Source organism: Pelobates fuscus, chromosome 8, assembly GCF_036172605.1.
Source record: "Pelobates fuscus isolate aPelFus1 chromosome 8, aPelFus1.pri, whole genome shotgun sequence".
Lineage (NCBI taxonomy): Eukaryota > Metazoa > Chordata > Amphibia > Anura > Pelobatidae > Pelobates > Pelobates fuscus.
Window position 1 is genome coordinate 128,087,212 of NC_086324.1, and position 25,373 is coordinate 128,112,584.

The 25,373-nt window shown below is 37.8% G+C and overlaps 1 protein-coding gene across 1 annotated transcript in view; it reads right to left on the bottom strand.

Moving 5' to 3' along the window:
• Positions 1 to 25,103, bottom strand: part of SHISA9 (shisa family member 9) — a 451,143-nt gene extending 426,040 nt beyond the window's left edge. The window contains exon 1 of the mRNA XM_063430301.1: positions 24,304 to 25,103. Coding sequence (XP_063286371.1) covers positions 24,304 to 24,821 — 518 coding nt within the window. The 5' untranslated portion in view covers positions 24,822 to 25,103. The remainder of the gene's footprint in view (positions 1 to 24,303) is intronic.
• Positions 25,104 to 25,373: the final 270 nt, after the last annotated feature.

Genomic DNA, 25,373 nt, shown 5'->3' on the forward strand with positions numbered 1-25,373 from the left:
TTCTGTGCTATTATTTATTAAAAATGTTAAATATTTATTTTTTAAACAAAATGTTCATCCTGACTTTCCAGCCACGGTGTGCAAATTAACTTAACCACTGCAGTGTAATACATGCACTTGCATGGAATGTGCTCATGCATGTGTGTGCCCAACACATTCAAAGGGCAATGAACACATACTTGCAGCAAAAGGTGCTTTTTACCTAAAATATAAAAAACATAATTGCAAGCTGGCACACTCCTTAAATAATGATGATGGTATCAAGGTTGCCCAAAAACTTCAAATAAATTTTGTGTATGTGTTTTTTTTTTTTTTTGTCAATCTTTCTTTTATTAAGGCATATGCAATGGGGTACAAAATAAAGAGAGGGAAATGCACGAATGGTATACAGTATAGGGTTAATACAACGCTAACAATAACGAATTACATTTCCTGGATGGCAATGCCTAATTTTTATTTTTATGTCGGTTAACGTGAACATATTATACACATAAGCAGCGTCTGTCTAGATAGCCTATGTAATGCAAGGTTGTTGATCTGTAGAAGTGTAGTTAAGCAAGTGGCAGAGCGGTTAATGTGAACACACGCAAGCAAGACGTAGCCTATGATAAAATTCTAGACGCAACATTCTAGGCACAGGTTACTACACGGCTATTGAAACTATGCAAGCAATCGTCAGTCCACATGCCATTCAATAATGCGAGGTGTCATTTAAAAGTCTGCCATGAGCTAAGAGAAAATAAAATATAATAAAATAAAGAGCTTGTTCATTCGCCTACTAATGGAGCGATAAGGTTTCAACATTACGTTTTGTCTAGTCGTTTTAAGAACATGTATGCTATAGCTAATTACCAAAACCAACAGGTAACTTAGAAGTTAGGTTACAGACGAAAGTCCAGCAAAGGGAGGTCGTGTGGCCGATCAGGTTATGTCCCAACAGTCCTCAACCAGGGGTGGTGGTAGTGAGACCGTCTGTTAGTGGGGTTGGTTCAACCTATCCCGCTGCTGGGTAGAGCCGTCGCTCGAGTCTGAGGAGTGGGAAAGATGGCCTCGGCAACTGGTAAATTCCACAGGGGTACGACTTGGTGCAGACTGGTGGCCGCTGTCTGCCAGCCCCAGGCCCCTGTGAAGGCCTTCACCTGCGATCCACCGACTCGGTTGCTCAGAGAGGCCGGGTCGTCCCTTCTTCAGGCGCGATGTGTGGGGCTCGGATGTTCTGCCGCCGCCAGCGGCGGGAAAGCCTCCGGCGAAGTGGTCGGTGCCTTGGAGTCTGACTCCATGTGGTCTTCGGCCTGGGAAGGCATTGTGGGCGGCCCTCAGTACCGCTTCCTTGTCGTTGTGGGTAAAGCTCTGGGCCTTGAGGCGCATCTTTGGGCCTGGTCGGGACTCTGCAGCTTGTGTGAGGTGGTTTCGTATGCACCCTCTGCTTGTGGGGTCTCGGCTGGTCCCTTTTGCTCTCAGATGTCAGAGGTCTGCTAGTTTTGTGTGAGGCCTTGCGTTTAGGAAGGGTGTGAGACTGTACCTCATTTGGGTGCCTCATGGTGTTCCGCCATCTTGATCCGCCATCTGGGGAGGTTGTGGTTGTCGGAGTCACCAAAGGTCGGCGCCCACCGGCTTTTCTCCCTGCTTTGTGCTTACCGCTGGCTTTAGCGATCTCCTGGAGGGTGATCTGTCTGCGCGATCCCCGCGGTCTCCTGCGGTGTAGCAGGTTTGTCTGGGTGTTCGGTAGCTTAGGGCGGTTCGCGGGTTCACACGGGCTGGGCCGGGTAGGCGCTGGGTTTGTCGCGTGTTGGTCTGGGGTTAGTGCACTCGCTCGTCGCGCTGCCAGTTGCACCCAGAATCTGTTGAAGATCAGGTCTAGCTTTGCTTGCGTGATCGCTAGGTGGTCCACCAGCATGGGATCCATTATGCCCTCTGCCATCTGGATTGTACTCTGCGGCTCTGTTCGACAGGTAGCAGGTGTGGTGGCGGTCTTAGCTTGGTGGGGACCGGGATGACCCCCACCGGTCCATAGGGGGGGGAACGGGGGTTCCGCTTGTGCCGCGCAGTGCTTTGGGGCAGCGGGAAAGCGGCCGTCTCCCCCGTGTCCGCCTTGTGCATAGGCCTCAACGGCAGTATGGTCGGGATTCGGGTGTACGACCTCGGGAGAGGCATCATCCCGTAGGTCTTGGTGCCCTGAGTCGCTTGGGATCCAGCAGAGGTCGGATCGCTGGTTCAGATTAGTGGGAGTTGGTGTTGTTTGCGTTGAGTTGCAGGAGCATCGGCAACATGCGTCTGCTCCGCTCTGCTTTCAGGCCCCGCCCCGTGTGTATGTGTTTTTTACTTACCACTGCTTCATTTTTCACCCTGGTTATTACAGGGGTAGAATGAACAAGGGATTGCTACTTCCAGGGATCCTGTTGGTCCTCTGCTTTATCTATATTTGCCTTCCTTTTGATTCCAGTTTGGTTTATGCCCATTGCTTGATGCAGGGGGTTTCAAATTCACTAAAGTAAAAATTGTCATAACTTCACAGTGAATTCAAAGTGAATTTTAAATTTAAAGGGACACTATAGGCACCTAGACCACTTCAACTTATTTCAGTGATCTGGGTGCAATGTCCTTATCCCCCTTAGTCCTGCAATGTTTTCATTGCAGGACTAAGACTGCCCCTAGTGGCTGTCTATTAGAGGCGCTTCCTTGATTCTAATGGAGTTTAACTCTGTTAAACGACGGTGTGCGTACTCACGCTCTGCATGAGGACATCCAGTATCAGTAAAGACCCCATAGGAAAGCATTGATGCACTCGCTGTGCATGTGCATTAGGTCACCCGCGTCGGATGACGTTAGAGGAGGCTGAGCGTGACCTTGCAACGAGGGAGATCATGCTGGAATCGGATAAATTAACAAAGATTTTTTTTAACCCTTTTTGTGACGGAGAGGTAGTGGGGTGGGGGGTAACAACAGAGTGGGAGAACAGAGGGCACTATAGTGTTAGGAATACAATTTTGTAGATTCCCTTTAAAGGGTAGGGGCATGCTGGGGAGAGCAGGGGGTAGGAGCATGCTGGGGAGAACATGGGGTAGGGGCTGCAGAGGAGAGCCAGGGGTAGGATCTGCAGGGGAGAGCAGAATGGTAGGGGATGCAGAGGGGGCAGGGGGCTAGGGGTTGCAGATGGAGCAGAAGGGTAGGGGTCTGCAGAGGGTGTGGGAGTGTAGGTACTGCAGATGATGTATGGGCTGCCTTGGGATGATAGGAGTTGTAGGTAGTGTAAAGGTTTAGGGGCTTTGGAGGTATAATGGCTTTGCTGGGGCAGTAGTGGGGGAGATTATAAAATTCAAATATTTTAAATAAAATAAAAATGAAAAAAAGATAAAAAACAAAATAAATACCCCCTCCCTAAGTCTTACCTCCCTGGTGGTCCACAAATCCTCTTCTGGAGGTCTCTCACTGCCCCAGACATGCTGCCTGTAACTCTACTCAGGGCAGCTCCGCACAGCTCACTCTGCACTGTGACTGATGATGTCACTTCCTGCAGAACAAACACACCGAGCTGCCCTGAGCAAGCCCCTTAGCTGTCCTCAGTGTGTCCTGCACGGAGGAGAAGATTTGTAGCAGAAGGGGCCTGCGGAAGGCTGTGCGGGCCCCTTACTGAGTGCAGGCTGGCTGGGGAGATTGTTTTACTCCCCAGCTCAGCCAATACTGCACTGCAGCAGGGGCCGACCCCCCAGAGCCTTGGGCCCTCGGTCCATGACCGATTTGCCTATGTGCTCAGTCCGCCCCTCCTGACAGTCCACCATCTGCAAATTAGGCCCCCGCGGGCCATGTACCCGTCCATGCATCTTCCTGCAGGGGGACTGCCGGAACTAACAGGCAGTCTCCCTGCTTCTGAAAATTAAAAAATAAATATGTCAATAAATAAAGAAATATATATATATACATATATATATATATATATATATATATATATATATATATATATAATACATGTATAATACATGTATATGTATAATACATATATATATACATGTATTATATATATATATAATATATATATATAAAATATGTATATATATATCTTATATATAATGTCATACTAAGTGTATTTTTATATTAATATATACATATAATTAAATTACATACGTGTATATAAATATATAATATATATATATATAAAAAATATGTATATTGTGTGTGTGTGTATATATATATATATATTAATATATTAATATAAAATAAAAATCATAACTAAATTAAAATAAATGTAAAAAAATTTAAAATATATATATATGTAATTTTATTCTAACTGTATTTTGATATTAATATATATATATTTGAATGAAATTATATAAATATACACGTAGACTTGTAATATATAAATATGTATATATATTTAAATTCTACATTCATATTTATGTAATATTTTTACATAACTTTATTGATTGCAATTTGAGGGACCTGCCTGACAACCCAGGCCGAAAGTCCAGATAATTTAATTTGCTAGCACTGTATTTAACCCTGTAACTTTCCATCACACCCTAAAACCTGTACATGGGGGTACTGTTTTACTTGGGAGAATTTGCTGAACACAAATATTAGTGTTTTAAAACAGTAAAACATATCACAGCGATGATATTGTCAGTGAAAGTGATGTTTTTTGTATTTTTCACACACAAACGGCACTTTCACTGATAATATCATTTGTTGTGATACGGTTTACTGTTTTAAAACACTAATATTTGTGTTCAGCAAAGTCTCCCGAGTATTCCAAAACAATTAGTAAAAGAACTGGAAGATTTATACCCATTTGACTGGCGCATTTCATCAATAAATTATTTAGGGGTTAAATTATCCAGCAATCCAGCCCAGTTAATAAAAGATAATCACATCCCATTGATTCATAAACTGAATAAACAACTTAAAGTATGGGAGGGGAGAGAGATATCCTGGCTTGGCCGTTGTAACACAGTAAAAATGATGATCCTGACCCTTATTTTATTTTTATTTAGAACTTTACCAATTGTGTTAACAAATGCTCTTCTAAAAAAGTTCCAAACAGCTATTAATGCACATATTTGGAAAAGGAAACCACCGCGGTTTGCACAGAATTGCCTTTGGAAACCATATATGAAAGGTGGTTAAAACATACCAAATATTTACTTTTATTATAAAGCAGTTTTCCTTGCACAGGGCATGTCTATTCTTGAGCAGGATATAGCCCCAATTTGGTTGGGGTTAGAGAATTATTGTATTCAGGAGGGTTCAGTGGAACAGCTACTCTGGCTTGGCCCAGGGAAACATGAAAAATTATGCAATATGTTGCCCTCTACGAAAGCATTGATAAAAATTTAGGGACAAGCTATTTCAATGCTAAGAATATCTAAGGCGTTGGCATTGGAAGCTCCTTTCAAAATGATGACATTCTTGAGCCCTGATTTATTTTTAGATACATGGATGGAGCGAGGGGTAAGACAGATAGGCAATTTATACAATGCAAGTGAAATAAAACAATTTCCGGAGCTTCAGAAGCAATATGTTCTGCCGTCACATGAATTATTTACTTATTTACGTATTAAACATATTTTGAATAAAATAAGATGTGCTTTAAATGATAGGATAAATAGCTCCCCCTTTTTTTTTTATGTAAATGCGTAGGGAAAATTCCAAATAACAAAGCTCTCTCATTTTGCTATAACATTTTAGTATCTACAGATGTGGATACGGTAGGTTATATGCAAAAATGGGAGAGAGACTTAGATAAGCAAATACCGCGGGAAAGTTGGTATAAGGCCTTAAAAATTACGAAACATGCTTCTAGAAGCTTATCACATTGGGAGGCATTCAGCAAATTAAATATGAGAGTTGGAGATGCCAAAAGAGTATAGGCAACTTGTTGCATATTTTTTGGGAGTGCTCATTGATAATACCACTTTGGCAGAAAGTGGAATCCTTTTTTAAAAGGGGATTAAAGGTAGATATTAAGTGGCAACCAGAAAGCTATTTGTTTCACATGTTTCAGACAACACCTAAGGAGGAAGCATTACCAATAATGATACACTGTTTATTAGCAACTAAAATAGCTATAGCTTATAGGTGGAAACAAATTCAGCCACCTTTGTTCAAAGAGGTTATGGTACGCTTAGACTCTTCAAGTTGCTATGAGAGAATGGCAAGTCGTTTGGCAGGAGGGGAAGGAAAATTATTTTTTTTTTGGCAAAAATTGTTTAATGTTAGGAATATGTATATATAGGAGTTAGGTTATGGTTAAGAAGGTGGTAGAGAAATTAAATTAAATTAATTTAAATAGAATAATTTATGATTTAGTGGCGTTATAAAAATGTCTTATGGTCTCAAATAAGCTTTATATATTATTGGTTTTTGCAATTTATAAAAGTATATATTAGAGTAGCAGTGTACTAGATAAGCGTAAAAAATATATATTTGTATGCAAGTATGGCTTATGGCTTATGGATATAATAGAGATTGGGTTTATACACCACTAAATAATGTTGGTTAGTGATGTGATATGATTTTATGTTTTGTTTTGTCTTTTGTGTTCTGTTTATTGTTTTTTGTCTATGTAATTGTTGTAGTATGTATATATACTGAAATAAAAATAAATTATAAAAAAAAAAAAGTCTCCCGAGTATAACAGTAGCCCCCATGTACAGGTTTGATAGTGTTTTTGAAAGTGACAAGGTCAAATATAAGGCTTTATTTTCTGTTGTATTTCCCATTGAAATTTGCAGGATTGGTTATGTTACATTTGAGAGCGTATGGTAGCCCAGGAATGAGAATTACCCCATGATAGCATACCATTTGCAATAGAAGACAACCCAAGGTATTGCAAAAGGGCTATGTTCAGTCTTTTTCAGTGGCCACTTGGTCACAAACACTGGCCAAAGTTAGCATTCATAATAGTATTTTTAGACTAAGTGGCTACTAAAACAAACTGGACATATCCCATATTGAATACCCTGGGTTGTCTAATTTAAAAAAATATGTACATGTGAGGTGTGATTCAGAGATTTATGACAAATAACTGTGTTACAATGTCTTATTGATACATTTTAAAAATATGTATTTTGAAACAGTAATGTCCTACTTGTACTAACAGCCCTATAACTTACAAAACAAAAGCTAAGAACATGTTAACATTGGGTATTTCTAAATTCAGGACAAAATTTAGAAACTATTTAGCATGGGTGTTTTTTGGCGGTTGTAGATGTGTAACCAATTTTTTTATAGTAAGTTATATGATATGATGAAAATAATGGTATCATTAGAAAGACCATTTAATGACGAGAAAAACTGTATATAATATGTATGGGTACAGTAAATGAGTAAGAGGAAAATTACAGCTAAACACAAACACCGCACAAATGTAAAAACAGCCCTGGTCCTTAGCGGTAAGAAAATTGAAAAACGGTCTGGTCAATGAGGGGTTAATTATTTGCATTTTAGTGACTAACCCAGTAGGGGTCACACTCATGCATAGATATTGTTTTTTACCTATCCGATCTTAAACACATCTAACATTTATTTTGTTTGAATTACCAGTGTGGATATCCAGAAAACCAGGCCAATTAGTTGCTATCAAAACTTGAGTTTAGTACGCCTTTCCTAAACAACGGCATATCTAATAACTCCCCAGGATAGCACAGACAATTTGACTTCTGCTGCTTGCTAACCATATTGCAAAGTTCTATAATTCATTTAAAATAATGAAGTCTTGTAAACAACTTAATTTTATTTTGCACAAGAAACTTCACTTAAACTTTAAAGTTTAATTATTTTCCAATTATATGCTAACAGGCAACCATTGCTTCAAATGTAATAGAAGACATTTCATGAAAGTCTAATGCTATAAATTTACATTATGATAATAAAGTATGTCTAATATTATGCAAAAACATAAACAATGAAAGTTTTCTTTTTCACATTTGCAGAAATATATATAGGTATACAAAGCAGGGTGATGGGAGATGGATCCCCCACTGATCATTTTTGGGAGAGATTAGAAGGGTCTCATCATGTTGAGCTATAAATGTATGTGTTACGTCTAAGCAAGATGAACAAGCAAAACGGATTTTAAAGAATTGTTTGTCCTCCTATAGCTTTTAAAACAAAGACAAAGAAAAGGGAAAATAGATAAATAGATGCAGTGGAAAAATGGAGATACATAGCATACATACATAGCATGTTTGATAATTTATTTCTGTGCTATTTTTGAAAAAGAGAAAAATAGATTTTTGTGTAATGTTGCATATTTGTATATTTTGAAAGGTTTGCTAAAGTAGAATATGAGGGTTTATAGCCATTCTTTATTTACCAAATCCTTATGCTGTCTAATAACTTTTTATAATTGTTAAAGGGACATTATAGTTACCAGAACAACTACAGCTTATTGAATTTGTTCTGGTGAGTAGAATCATTACCTTTAGGCTTTTTGCTGTAAACACTGTCTTTTCAGAGAAAAAGCAGTGTTTACATTACAGCCTAGTGATAACTTCATGGCCACTCCTTAGATAGCTGTTAGAGATCCTTCCTGGGTCATGGCTGCCTAAAATGCATCCAAACATTCAGTATCTCCTCCCTCTGCATGCAGACACTGAACTTTCCTCATAGAACATTCCTCATTGATTCAATTCATCTCTATGAGGTGATATTGATTGGCCAGGGCTGTGTTTGAATTGTGCTGACTTTGCCCCTGATCTGCCTCTTTGTCAGACTCAGACAATCTTATGGGGAAGCATTGTGATTGGATCAGGCCACCACTTCTGATGTTGTCATCAGACAGCTTGTTTTTCTGAGGCAAACAACATGCAGAGCTACAGCTTCAGGCTTGAATACAAGTAAGATTTTGCTATATGTATGGAGGCATCAGGGGCCCATGGGGGCTAGGTGGTGGTTTTAACACTATAGGGTCAGGAATACATGTTTGTGTTCCTGACCCTATAGTGTTCCTTTAATAATTATTAATGTAATAATGGTCGTCGTCCCCACACACACACACCACCACCGCTGACTTATTTTGTATTTTTTGGGGGAGTGGTGGGCATTTCTAAACTAAAGCATGTACGTTGCTTTCACTTTGTAGTATGTTTCTGTTAAGTGTATTTTGTTAAAGCACTACTTATAGTACATGTTCAATCACATGAGTGGGTTTGATGTTACCTGAATTTAATACCAATAACCTTAAGCTGGGTACATTAAATATCTATACACTGATGAGTTAAATGCAAATGCATGCTCTAAACATGCTGAATCTAAAATGTGCTAAATAAAAAATACTATAAATTAGATTATAAGCAATATTTTATATAAATTATGACTTTAAGGTTTGTTGAAAAGTTACTTGATTATTTGCAAAAATTGTGAAAAATAGGGCTCTTGATAAACGCTTTCATTTTTGACTTTTCAATTGTGAAAGAAAGTCTGTGTGATACATAGCCTCGTCATTTGGATATAAAGCACTGCAGCCACAGTAAAAAAAATATTGACACATTCGGCAATGAGAGATCTAGAAACCGGCTGTTCATCAGACAAGCAGCTTCATAAATCATAGCAGGTCTATGTCTGAAAGAAAATTGTGAAAAAAATACTTGGGATATTCATATCTCCCTCTTGCTGGATAGAGCCGTATACTATACCCTTTCTCTCTCACCTTATTAACATCCAGTGTCCCATATTACAGTTGTCCATATTATCAGGGCACCCATAAAATGATGCTCTGAGCTGTAGTTCAGCTAACAGCTTTTTGAAGTAAACAGTTATAACTTCACTATAACTCCTAGAATCTCCTGCCCTGAGCAGGAATGAGGCTGTGCACAGACATCTTTGAAATATGTCAGACTGCCATTCCCACTGCATGTTAACCTTTAAAGTATTGGGTTAAACACGTCCAACAGTTCAGATACCATAACCTGGAATAAGAGGCTCCTGTTGGCTATGTTACTTTCTGGTAGGGGCAAAGGTCAAACCTGGCCGATGTAATGTCCATCAATTTGAACATGGAAGGGAAAATTAAAGGTATTATATTTTATTACTATGGACTGGTTATCTTTTTTTATTTTTTTTAATTGTATTAAATAGTACATTTGTTAAGAAATAATTGATCAATTCCACCTGGAGTGCCCCTTTAAGGAAGTGCTGAGACGTCTAATAGTAAACATTCAGCTATATGGTTTCCATAAGTCCTATACACAGAAGTGTGTTATTAAATTCTATGTGTGCAAGAGAGCCTCTCTAAATTTCTAATTAAAGGAAATTGGAATTACTTACAATAACACCTCAGCAAATAAGAAGCCCTAAAATGTAAAATTTACTTTAAATGACCAGTGTATGTATATGACCATATGTATCTATGCTATAATAACTTATTTTTATTTTGATGAACATCTTATATAGGTCTTTAATAAGAATATTATAGATGGTAAATAAAACAAAATGCACTTACAATTTTCTGAAGCTTATTCTCAGAACACTTTGAGAAAGCCTTATTGTAGTTGAAAAGCGTCAGGGTTTTTACAAAGTATTTTATACTATATCTGATATTATTTTCTTATCTCCAAATAATTATTTTACTTTATTTGGAAATATTTGACCTATCTTTGAAATATTCCTAACCTAGAGGACTCGCACAGTGATATCCTTGGTGGGGATTATACCACCCACGCCCATTTGGACTGAGCAATACAGATATTTGCTCTCCGATTGTGAGTAGACCTCATTTAATCTATTTTTAGTTTTATATAACAAACAGAGAGCACTATATCTGTTTTTATTTGTCTCATATACTGAGGACATTCGGTCGCTGTAAGGGTGCACTTTGAAGAAGGAATACCTTTACAACTGCTGAAGACGCCTTAATCACGAACACAGACCACCAATATATCCACATATATGGGTGATGGGTATGGTGCCACCACTTATCATCTGGTGATAGCTGCCATACTCAGACAATGTAGCCACAGCACTGGCCCTATAGCTGGCCAGGCCAACAACATTGCACTACCTTTAAGCAACACTCCTGTTGCTATGTAGTAAGCAAAAAGGATGGTGGCTAAAATAGCAAATATACACATTTACATACGCATATATATACATGGATAAAATAACACTGATGTCAATGTGTGTGTGTCACGATAACTTGTGACCCAACACGCAGAGAATATAGATTTAATAATAGATTAGACAACGTCTACCGGTCCTTAGAATGGCTGGGTTATACGCTGTTAGAACAAGAATGGTCAGGGACAAGCTGAGTCAGGGACACCAGAAATCAGGGAAGCAAAAAAAAACAATAGCTGAGTCAGGGAGGATAGAACGGAGAATAGTCAGGAGAAAGCCAAGATCAAAATACCAGAAAAGACACAGGATATAACGCACTCTTGGGAACTGAAAACAGAAACCACAACAGGGCAATGATCCATTCCCTGAGTGCTCCTTATATACCCTATGTCTTTAAATTATAGACACGCTCCCAAAATGTTTCAAATTCAAAAATGTTGGCAGGCCGTGACGTCATCAGCGTCATGACGTCGGCACGCACTCCCCGCGTCATAAAAAGGGGCAGAGCTATAGCGGCTGGCATCTGAACCGCTGGAGACATGAGAGGGAACGTGGTAAGGGTCCCTCTCCAATTCCTGGACCTCACCAGGCTGTGTCACAGCCTGAGCAACAAAAGGCAATGTGACATGACCCCCCCTTCGAGAACCGCCCACCGGTTGGGAAGGGCCAGGGCAAGAAGGAAGGTGTGCATGAAACGATCTGAGGAGACGAGGAGCATGGATGTCAGAAGAACAAACCAAAGACTGATCTTCGGGACCATACACCTTCCAGTCAACCAGATATTGAAGATGATCCCTAGAAATACGTGAATCAAGAATGACCTTCACTTCATATTCTCTCTGACCTTCAACCAGTACAGGAGAGGGAATAACAAAGGGTCTAGTGTAACGATTGCATGTAAGAGGCTTCAATAAAGAAACACAAAAAGAATTAGGAATGTGTAAAGCAGGAGGGAGAGCCAATTTATAAGCCACAGGATTAATACGTTGAATGACCTTGTAAGGGCCAATATACCTGGAGGAAAGCTTAATTGATGGCACCTTCAAGCGAATATTCCTGGTGCTTAACCAGACCTTATTAGACTGAGGATGATAAGCCAATGAAAAGCAAAGAGGGATCCCCAACTGTACACAGAAAGCCCTCCAGAAATGAAATATAAACTGTGTCCCCCGTCTGACACAATTTCTTTGGGTATGCCATGCAATCAGAACACCTCTTTGGCAAATAATGTGGCCAGTTTCTGTGAATTTTATCAAGGGAATGAAACGAGCCATTTTGGAAAATCTATCAACTATTGTTAAGATGACAGTATGACTTTCAGATACAGGCAAATAAACAATAAAATTAATAGCTATGCTATCCCATGGTTTGTGTGGTATCTCTAATGATTGTAACAGTCCGCAAGGGAGACTGAGATAATTTGGTTTTGGCACACACGTCACATGCCAAAACGTATTCTTTAGTGTCTTTTTGTAAGGAAGGCCACCGATATTCTGAAGCTATCAGCGAGTGAGTTTTATTTATACCCAGATGACCTGCTACTTTCCCATCATGATAAAAGGTAAGTATCTCTTTTTGATACTGCTTTTTTTTATTTTATCAGTAGGTTTATGTTGTGGTTCCTGATTCTGTTTTGCTTCTATATTATCAATGAGCTCGGAATGTATGTTAACATGAGTATTAGCCACTATTCTTTCTGTAGGTACGATGGTTGTTATTTCAGTATAAAGACAAGTGTGTGGTTCAAATTGATGAGACAAGGTATCTGCTTTAGTATTCTTTGACCCAAGTCTGTATGTTAACGCGTAATTAAATCTTGCTAAAAAGAGAGACCAACATGCTTGCCTAGCTGATAACCTCTTAGCCTCTCTAAGGTAAGATAGGTTCTTGTGGTCTGTTAATATAGTGATAGGAATGGGAGTTCCCTCTGACAAATGACGCCATTCTTTCAAGTCATAGATGATAGCCAATAATTCCCTGTCCCCAATGTCATATCTCCTCTCTGTATCCGTTAGTTTCTTAGAATAGAACCCACAAGGATGGAAGGGTTCTTCAGGGCTCTTTCTTTGGGAAAGAACTGCTCCCACCCCTGTTTCAGAGGCATCAACCTCTAACAAATAAGACAAAGTGGGATCGGGATGTACCAATATTGGTGCAGATGAAAACGACATCTTCAAATTTTCAAATGCATTTAATGCCTCTTGAGACCAGAATTTGGCATTGGCTTCTTTTTTAGTCATGTTAGTAATTGGTGCGATTATGGACGAAAAGTCGTAAATGAAACTCCTGTAATAATGAGAAAATCATATGAATCTTTGTATGGCCTTCAGTCCATTAGGTAGAGGCCACTGTAGTATAGATTCTAGTTTAGTAGACTCCATGGCAAATCCTCTCTCAGAAATGATGTTTCCTAAAAAAGCAATTTGCTTTTGATTAAAAAGGCATTTTTCCAATTTACAGTACAGTCCATGCTTTAATAGTCTGGTTAGTTTTTTCTTAACATGAGAATGATAAGTCTCTTTGTCTTTGGAATAAATCAAAATGTCGTCAAGGTAGACAATGGCACACTCATGTAAGAAGTCCCTTAGTACGTAATTGATCAAATCCTGGAAGACAGCGAGTGCACTGCAAAAAACAAAAGGCATAACGGTATATTCATAATGACCGTAACGGGTATAACGCGCCGCGTCATAAAAAGGGGCAGAGTGTCTTCACTACTGGAGACAGGAGAGGGACCATTGGAAGGGTCCCTCTCCCCTTCCTGGACCTCCCCAGGCTGTGTCACAGCATGGGCAACAAAAGGTAACGTGACTGTGTATAAAAGTATGTATGGTTAGCACAGTGTTCAGCAGTGTTGTTGCGAATTTAGCAGTTTGATTGTGTATGTTTTGTAGTTTGTGTCAAGCAGTGTGACAGTGTGTATAGCAGTGTGTGTGTGTTTAGCAATGCGTTTATGTCTAGCAACACTGGGACAATTTAGGAAGTATATATTGGTTTGTGTTTGTCTAGTAGTGTCTACTGGGGTGTGCATGTATCTTGCAGTGTGTATCGGGGTATGTGTGTACTCAGCAGTGTGTATTGGTGTCTCTGTGTACTCCATGAGCGTGCCTGAGATGTATTTTTAGGTGTGTGTCTGTAAGTGCCTGTGTGACAAAAGAAAAATATCTGGGCACACATAGGTTCTGTCCCAAATTGCAGCCTTTATTGAAGCCAAACAGGCAATGTTTCAGCTCATACAGGAGCCTTTTTCAAGCCATTCATTTTGGATATTTTTTATTTTGTCTACAATAATGAGGGATTAGTGGTCTACCTGGTCTGTGTCTGTGGCACTGTGTTGATCCTCTAATTTTTGATTGGAGAGTGCAGTTCTTGTTTTAAAATTATGTAAGTGCCTTTGTGAGACATACACACATGACCCCAAAGAAGTCTTACACACACACAATACAACATACAGCCAACACACAACCCTTCAAGCAATCCCACATACACACTCATAAAATCATACACAGCACATACAATATCACATTCTCATTTACATACACAATAAGACACACAACCCACATAAGCACACATACAACTCTACAAAGCAGCAGAAGCACCCACACAAGCAGAATATAGCAACATGTGGACATACTAAAAAAAAAGTAAGACCCGCGTTCCAAGGGACTTCAAAGCCTTGTTCTGGCATTGAAAATCAAGTTAATATAGGGCGAGTGCAAATCAGGACGTGGACGGTATTTCAATCATTTCAATTGCAGAAATTTTACTTACTAATTTTACACTACTAATGGCGATTTTTGTTACTAAAATTTAATTTAGAACAAGAACAATATATCTTATTTACACAGACTGATTTCTAAACACGTTTATAGTAGTTTAAAGACACATTACTGTGAGTATTTTTGCTGTGGAGCTCTGTTAGACACGCAGACATGCCAACAATATGGAGCTCTTAGAATAGAAGGACATTAGTATAGAAAAGAGGAACAGAGGGATTTGGGCCCAAAATAGGAACTGTCCCTTCTAAATAGGGACAGGTGGAAGCAATTTATGATTGTTTTACATTTATGACTGTGATCCAATAGGAGATAGCATGCGTGAGATTTTAATGCTTCTTCCCAAAAGGCACCTATTACCTGGCTCCTGAAATTTAGCTGATTGATGAATGCATGCATTTGGTTGAGGTGGAGTGGAGTAGCAGAAGATAGTATTGGTGATCAAACAATCAAACGATTAAACATTAGCCCCACCAACCCTTTGTTACTAGTACAATTCAAGTTTCATTAGGCAGTGCATTAATATTCATATACATTAAAATACAGCTTCATGAATGCTCCCTTCCCCTCTTTATCTGGGTTTCCTGGGGATATAAGTAAGAAATCATTAACTCAAAACAGGAATTGATTGAGATCTCTTAATTAGTGTCTGCATGATGCTTGGCCACTAATGTATCACTAAAATTTTGATTGATGGACACATGTGTAATATTACCCCAAATTATATGACATTAAAAAAACTAATAAACATAATATGCACAATTAAATGGAAGTAAAATATGATATTCGTTCTTTATTACCATCAAATAAAATGGCAACAATGGCTATTCTGACAGAGATGAGTGGCAGGTGTGTCTATAAAAGAAAATCACTTCTATCTAGAGTTAGATAAAGGGGTATATCTAAAGTGCAATGTTTTTCAACAATTTCAAAAAAATGAATACATCACGCATTAGTTCTTGTTTGTAGTGTCCCTTTAAGCCATTAATTATTTCCTTCTTGAATACGTAAATTATTGGTTTGATTTAGACTTTTTTTTCATCAGGTCTTTGAATAATAGCAAACATTTCAATTAAAATAAATCACCTATATAATGCAGGGCATCGTAGCTTAGTGTGTAAAATGAGTTCTAACAGTGGGGAAAGCCCCAGCATACATTAATAAAGTAGGGATACAATTAATGAGATAAAAATATGCTCAGCTGGGAAAAGAGTATACATGTTGATAAACATTTTATTTGTTTCCATGGTGATTGGTCTTAATATAGCAATTTGCCCCAGAATAGCACCTGTTTTGACTTAATAAATATAGACCACAGTCTTCCAAGCTCACTGAAGTTAATGTAATATAAGTTACTATGTATATACTAGTATATTAGTGTGTATATAAACTTCTGCTGGCATTGATGTTTTCTCCCTGCTTCATACCGTATAACACCCCAATTGTCCACGGATCATTTATAAAAACAAATTAAAAATTAGAGCTGCAATCTAGGTTGGAATTGTCCTGATATCTTTTTCCATAAAGAATCTCTAATAAATATGAAATAGTGAATACACAATTCAGCATGACCCTAATATTACGGTGAAGTGGTCAGATCCAAGTCAGTGGGGGAGAGCTTCGACCCATCTTGCAAAGAGATGGCAAAGCTCGACTTTATTATTAATTTATTATAACTTGTAATTCAGCACACAGTTCCCCAAGCTTTTTCTGCAATCAGTATTGCATTTGTTTTAATTGCAGTATTTTATGTCGAAGCTGTTGGTAAGAAAAATGATCCAGTGTTTATTTTTCCTAAAACCAGGCTGTATTTCACTCCTATGCAAAGTAAACGGACTAATGTCACAACTGCAGTTGCTGAAAAGCTGCAGAATTTACCATAGCAGCAGTCTTACATTGTCAGCTTGATAACGCTTTAATATGAATGTTTTATTCTTTCCAGTGCAATAAGGCACATTTTTTGTACATCGTGGGGCACACTTGAAATCTCAATCCCAATTCAATAACAGGGAATCCCTTACTGATTTGCAATAAAAACGCAGTGTTTTCTATTTTAAACTGTAGATACGAGGGCTGTAGAAATGCTGGCTGCAATCTAGCACACTGCTGTGTAAGCAGCATCGCTGAATCTAGCTCGGTTTGGGAACCATGGTGATAGCAAATAATATGGATGAGGTTATTGGATCACATAGGAAATGCTTTATAAACTATAAGCACACAAAATTATACATTATTTAATCATTTCTCAGAAGGGAAAAGAATATTGCAATGTTTCAGAATTATTGCATTTTAGGTATTTCTATTCTATCATTAAATCACTTTAGCATTACAATTGTTTAAAGGGACCGTATGAGCTCCATACTGTAGTGGTTATGTTGCTATGAAGCAGTTCATGTGAACATTCTTTTCACATTCTTGAATTTTTTTGTTTTTTTTTCTATTATGTATTTAGCACTCACACTCCTTGTCCATCCTTTTGACATCATTGGGGGAAGTAATGCCTCCCCATTCAGCATTCCAACTACCTATATAGTATGTAAGTCAGTCTCCTGAAACTATAAAAGCTGTGTTGTGAATGTACACAATATTGTTCCCTGTCTGGATGAGATGGCTGAATGTGGAATAGATGAACCCCAGAACCAGGGTACTGGGGTGCAAGTAAAGTTTAAGGAGCCACTTGGTGAATGATTGTTATCTTTCAATAAGGTTCAGAATAAACAGAATGTGTGTGTGTGTGTGTGTGTGTGTGTGTGTGTGTGTGTGTGTGTGTGTGTGTGTGTGTGTGTATGTGTATGTGTAGCTCTCACAATTAGCCAAATATTAAGCCTATCTGTGTTTCCACTGGTGTCCTACTTATAATGGATACATAAAGCTGGGGTACTGGAAGCATAATGAACCCCAAGGCTTATGGTGAAATTGTTTATAAATGTCTCTAGAACAAAGATGGCATTATTTATACATAATACAAACATCAGTCTCATATATCTTTTATATTAGGGTTATGGTTTGAGTTAGATTATGATTCTAAGAGTAGGGTTAGAATTAGGGTTACATCTAAAATCTGGATTCCTTTAATCCTATGCCAGCACATGACATGAACATACGCATCCCAGTTTGCCTTAGATTGTTGAGAGATACACTGTTTTTATTTCCACTCTAGTGATATGCTGGAGAAGAAATTGAGAAGAGAGAATCTCACAAGGATATCAATAACAGGAGATGGCTCCATAGGTAAATAACAACTGCTACCCAGGTGCATAACACCCACTAATCTTGGGCAGACTGAGATATGTAAGTCACAGCACTGCCTGAAATTAGGGGCCCCACACAGCACAATGTCCACTGTTTAAATAATGGTAACGTACCTATTAGGAGAAAATAATGCAATCTCAGTGTTCTGGATATATTCATAAACATCAAAAAAATTAATTATTCCAAACCAAAGTAATACAACTTTGGGGCTCTGGAGATCTCATGATAAAGCATGAAATAAAGGCATTCTTTTTCATATTTTCCAATAATACCCACTTTTTGTTTTAAATATTTTATATAACATGATATTTTTGAGGTAGGGTTGATGTTAGTGTAAGTGTTCAGGTATTTTAGGGGTTAATTTTTAGGGTATTTTAGAGGTTAGGGGTAGGCAAGTAAAAGAGTAAATGTGTTGAATAGTATGGTGTATGTCTTTATGTTTAGTGGTACAGTGTGGTTAAGGGCAACGCTTATATACAGTATATTTATATTCATTTTACTTACATTTGCATATACATTCTTATATATATGTTTGCTGCCTATACACAGAGAAGCAATATGATTTATACTTCTCAGAAGTCTACAAAACAAACATTTATATCTTCTTATGATTAAACACTTATAAGTTTCACAAGAGACCTTAGAATACTGTATTTCTAGTTTTCTATATCATGCAAAGAAAGAAAAGCAATATACAACACTATAAGGTAAGTGGTATAAATATAGTAACGGGAAAACCGAGAAGCAGAGTTCCTTGAACAACTAGACTACATTCCAACAAAAGTATAAACACATTAAAAGAATAGATATGTAACAGTGTGCACACCAACAAAGTATAGATAAAGGTGGAAATAACTCTTAACAGAGACCTATTGTACTGCTTAGAAATGCAACAGGTACACTTTAAAAAAATCGCAGGCCAGGAGGTGTTTGAATTTTGATTTTAAAAAAGTAGCCATTATAATGATTTAAACAGCAATTGTATCAGGATTGTTGAAAATTTCAAAACATAGTAGACTGGTTGTGATCAGAGGCAACAAGAAAATAACACAACACATTCTGCAGGCTACAAAATACACATTACAAATTAACTTACAGATAGTCTTTGATGCATGTGTTTGGATTTTTGTTTTTTTGCTTTTCAGTAGAAAATGAAAAAAAAATTAGGCCAACATAGTAAAACTTAAAAATTAAATCATAGCTACTTTTTGCAGCTAAGACGTCATGGAAAATTAAGAAGGATAATTGATAATTGAAAGGAATTTTATTTCCAGTTTAAAAAATATGCCAATACAAATACTGACTAAAGTTCAAAATGAATTTTACATCATAGTCCAAAACAGCTAAAACGGACAGAAAGCTGACTTAAATTTTTTTTCCAAGATTACATTTTGAAATTTACTTTGAATTTATTTTGAATTCCTGAGAATCCATACTTTTCCCTGCTAGATATTGTTTAGAGACATTTAGTGCACTTAGGGCTATATGCCCTTGCATGGAGCTATAAAACATGCCTGATTACTTCAGATTATATTTTGCATTTAGTTGTAAAAATCCACAAAGTTGTCATTTATGAAATGTCACACCCCCTTTCATAGACAATTATTTTTCATTTCAACAAAATGCATAACTTCATATTCCAGAGAGAAAATGAGTATCTACTGTGTAATTATAATTTACAGATTTAATTCTAGTCTCTTGACTACAACATAAACTATACTGAGTCATACTATACGTGAGTGCAACATTTTGAAAACTGAAACAGTCAATTTGGACTAAACTCTCCATGCCAACTATTGCTAGATCCAGTCTTTTAAAAAAGTCACCTGTTGCATCTGAATTACACAGGTCAGATTGGTTAAGATGAATGCATAAATAAATAAATAGATGGACTTTCAGATAATAAAAAGTAAAAAAAAAAAAAAAAAAAAAAAAGGCATAAAATCTGTTGACATTTCCCAGGACAATGACAGACTAGGAGGCTGCTGGAAATTCCCTTAAAATGCCCCCCAGTGTCTCCAATTATTAAAGAGACACAATGCTAGTTTGTGTGGTAGCAGGCCTCAGCTCCTTTTCTGACTGTATACGAAAAAGCAATTTTGTAAATGTTAACTACTCCACACTCAAACTGCGCAGAACCACAGAATATGTCATTGGTTAATAATTAAAAGCTAATAAAATAGATAGTTTATTGAGCTATGCATAATTAAGCTCTACATAGAATATGTTTTAAAAGATCTATGAATATCACATTCTATGTTCGCAAATTATAACGTAATCTAAGGAGACTGTTCTATCAATCAACCTTAATCTCCCGGGTTTTCTATGTCCTTACATTACCCCGTAGCTTGTCAATCTACTGCTCCAATTTATCACCTCATATATGAGGATTGTGTAATTTGTTTGATCATTTCCAAGATGCACCAGTAATAAGTGCAATATATTTTGTTAGCGGTATTATCCATTCACAGTTTATTACACCTATGTATAGTGAATTTGTTAATAAAATACCTCAGAAGGATCATCATTTGTATTGTAGACCCCAGCTGGCCATTGAGATAGCCAATGACTATGAAAAACAGCACAAAATATAACGCAATACAAACCGCATTCTCACAGATTAACCCTTTTATCACAGTTTATTTTGCGCTCTAGAGATGTTAGCCTGCATTCTTCACATCAAGCGGTTAATAACACAGCAATTCAAACAAGTGCGTTATGAGACTACAGAGAAAGAGGCAGAGTTCAAAAAGTTCAGCACATGTAAACAAAAAATCAATAAGCTCAAAGAAATTAAAAATATAACGTCGTTGCAAGTTCCATATACCCAGCTGTTGTGTAAACTCTAAATCTGTGTAAGCATCTAGTAAGATATACTAAGTGCACTCTGGGTGGACAGGAACAAAGCACCGTATTACTGCTCTCAACCCTTTCTCTATTGAAACCTCAAAATCATTAAATAACAACTCACAGATAAGTGGAGAAGGATTGCAAAAAAAATAAATCTGAGTCATATCAAAACTCAATGTTCAGCACTAATGGCTAGTTACAGGCATAGGCAACCTTCAGCAGTGCAGATGTTTAGGACTACACCTCCCATGATGCTTTGCCAGCATTATGTGTGTAAGAACATTATGGGGGATGTAGTCCACAACATCTGGGGTGCCGAAGGTTGCCTATCCCTGGGCTAGTATAACCCTTAGAACATTAGGGTGTGCTTGAACAATTATAAATGTGCGATACATGACATTTGTGATGTAGTTAAAACACACTCGTGTTCATTAAAACAATTCTCTCATTGTAATCTTAGATGTATTGAAGGCACTGATTTATAGCTGAGCAAGCTCTAGCTGTTTGTTTGGCATTTATTCCATTCAGCCAGGCACAAAGTATTATGGGATTTGTAGTCAAATGATGGATGGAAGACTCAAACGTGTACAAATGGGGCTTAGGTCACTTTCATTACAACTTAATCAGGCAGCAGGAATATCCATGGTGGTGGAGAACCAGCATGCACAATGTGGTAACTATTTTTTTTTTTTATTATTAATGAAGGTATCAAACATTTTAAAGGATATATTTGTGATCTTTACTTTAAAAACAATATGCTCTACAGTCTGTAATACAACTTAAAATATTCTCCAATAGTCTATAGTCCTATTTTCCTCCAGAACTAACACTACTCTGTTTTCTCGTTTCATGTTAGATATTCTCATTTTTCTACATTGTCTACTGCGAATTGAAATGTTTGCTATTGCTGATGTTAGTATGCTTCAATTACATCTATAGGCCTTTGGGGGATTTAGGGACTCAGCTTCATTACTTCCATAATGTATCCAGTCTCTCACAATCCTTTTACTGTTGGTGGTATCTATCTACCAGTGTGTTAACTTTATAATATACGCCAATCATTTTGTAAAATCGGTTAAAAAAACATCACATAGTACATCAATGCCTGCAATATTTCACATACACACATACACAGACACACAATTACAAACCGTATGTGTGTGTTCTCTAGGCACCACCTCATTGTTACACAATGCAACATTTAACAAGCTCCAAGCTCTACATGTGTCCCCAAAGTCCTCCAGTTAGAACCCATTTGCTTTATATTTTCCAACCAGTGCCTGATCCATTCATCTTCGTCGTAACCTCATTTTAAATATATGACAAACAATGTTTAAAGAAATACAATTAACTTTAAAAAAAAATCCGTATTGGCTAAATCATATGTAAATTGGGGTCCTCATGATATTTCTTTCGACTTGTGCTCCAAAAGTAAATAGTTAAACATAAATCAAGCTCTTTAGAGACATTATTAAAAAACAAACAAAAAAAAAACATTTTTATATCAAATCTTCGCCATGCTAGAAGGAACATTTTCTTGCATGACATTTTATGTCTCCATAATATTCTTTTTTTTTTTCTTTTCCTAAGAGAACAATTCACACCAAGTATTTCTCCTGCATGTTCATTTCTACCATCCCTGAGTGGTAACAGTTATTCTGGGCTGGAAAGACATTCATCAAAATGTCTAAAAGGTACAGTTTCCCCAGAGGAAAATATTAACAATCTAAAAAGGAAATCAATGAGTCTATTTTAATTGATGTGGAAAGAATTCGAAAAATGCCTTGTATATAATCAGCACCTGCTACGAAATAAATAATTCAATTACAGTTTACTATCAACACCTTGTTACAGGTTAGGAAATGGCTTGTTATTTACTTCCTAAAGGAGCAAATACATTGCATGCCACCTAATTATTCACAGCAGTCGAAAAATGTATGAGCAGTGGAGCATACAAACAAAACAAAAAGAGTACTGTAACAAATAGACAAGAATCTTCTGGCTGGTTATCTAGAAGATATATCTGAATACTGTAATGAAGAACTGTGTTCACCATTAGTTACAGCAGGGTACCAGCATCCTAGAATGAAATAGATGTGTACCATTGTATTAACAGCAATGTTATCCTCATCCCTTCATGATTGCTTGGTTAGAAGAAGCTCACACATTAATGAAACCCAAGTCTTTTAGGGATTTGAAGAGTTAAGTACATATAATACACATATAAACAAGTGTATGATATATATATATATATATATATATATATATATATATAATATATGTACATCACACTATATTTGTGATTTGCTGATTTTTTAAATTAATAAATAAAGTCAAATTCTTATATATTTAAACATTTTTCCATCTGCTATCATCAGGTTCGGATTTGCATAATGAATCAGAAGGAACAGATAAGTTAAAAATAATGTCTTCACTCTAAAGCTGACACGATCTGAATGCAGAGATGATGGTAAGAAATGGGCTTTTGTCCCAAACTGTCAGCCAGCCTTGTGCCCACACACACATCTTTCTCTCCCTATCTTACACACTCACTCCTTTATACTTTGTGCTTTTTATTATTATTCTTTGTCCCTTCTTTATTGTTTTTGGTGTTGTTTTTGCTCTTTTGTACATTGTTCATCACTGGTATAGCAACCCAGAAAAAGGCAATCATCCTTATGAAGATAAAATATATACAGATACAAAGGAATTATCATCAGTCCTTGCACTGGGTATCCTATATTCTTCTTTAACATAAATATACAATTGTAAAGTCTGTGTTTTACATGCAGGAACAACACTATACTGTACATCCATTTACACATTGAGGATGGCTAGAAGAAAAATGAGTGTAACCTAAATATATGTACACACACACTGCAGGTGCATCACTTTCTACATGCAAACATTAAAATGGCACAATTGCAAACACAGATACAGTACTGGAGAGAATAGCTACTTCTGCAGTCACTGAGTGGGTGGCTAGATAGTTTAAGTCACAACCAGTATATAATGGAAGGGATACATTCATAGGTTAAGCAAGTACCATAGAAGGACACCTGACCTACATACACCTTGGTGAATGGACATTGCAGTTGTAGCCTAATGGTATCTGATGTAAACAACTGCAGGTGATATTTCCACAATCACACCTTAAGATAAGGAGGAGAAGTGCAGGAGATATTTATTGGACCAGGAAGGGCATTTGTGTTGATGAGTTCCCAGGGGACTATAAAACGTCAATAAGTGGAAAAATGACTGGTATTGCCAAAGAGGGGATTGAGGTGCAGTGGGTACCAAAAACAACAAAGAGGGGAACATTGTAACACATTTATAAACATGGCTGTGGGTTAACTAGGTAATGATGCCTTACCTTGACATATTTTCCCTTTGAGGTCTTTGAGCTTTTTCTAGTCCCAATTTGGTGAAAATTCCAACAAGGACCATTACAGCTACTACTCCACATATTATATAGACGATCAAATTAGCCTTATCCCTGTTGGGGTCGTGAAGAGGGTCATCAATCTTTGGGGGGGTCTTGCCAGGAGCTAGCCAGTTGGGTCTGTCGTAGTTAGTACAGATACTCTGATCCAGTTTGGAGTGTTTAAACTTGCAGCAGTATCTGAAGCCACAAGTACCACAGCAGTAGAGAAAGTCACCCGAGCTGCAGTTAAAAGGGGGGTCCCATTGCCCCATAACGTCAAAATAGCCCCTACAGCCCTCAGCAGTCTGGTTAGGATCCGAGGACCCTAGATCTCCAGGGTTGGAAAGGTTGACGTCTGATACCACCACAGTGCTCCCAAAGTGCTGGCCACCTTTGCCCTGTGCCCAACAGAACAAAGTGAAGAGATCCACTATGAAGTAATAGAGGATCGCCCTGATACCTTTCATGATAAATAACTGCTTTCCTTTATGGTGCTACTGAGGGTCCAAGGTGGTAGGAGGCAACCATGAGTGAGGTTCTCAGCCCATCAGTCAAGTTCCATCGTCACAGGGTCCAGATGGCCAGCTTGCTCCTCACCTGTATGGGAGGTGGGAGGATGATGATAGGGGTAGTCCTCTCTCTCTCTCCCTGTCCCTCTGCCCTTCTTGATCTCTCAGCAGTGGGCAAGCAGCTCTCAGTGATCAGCACTTGTGGAATCGAGGAAAGCAGAGGAGATTCTGAATTGTTTAGAGTAGTGTAAAGAGAGAGAGAGAGAAAGGGGGAGGCACGGGTAGGAAGACGGAGGGGGAGAGGGAGAGATAGATATAGGAGGAGTATTGAAGGAGGGAGGGAGAGGTGGATGGCTTGGGTCATGAGTATTTGAGGGAGTGTTTCCAAGACATCAGGAGGTGTGTGATTTCTACCATTTCGGGATCAGAGTGAATGTTCTAGCCTTTTGCAGCTTAGCCCGTGGCACGTGAAGGGTTAACAGAGAATTAGATCGCTGTTAGCCTGCTAGG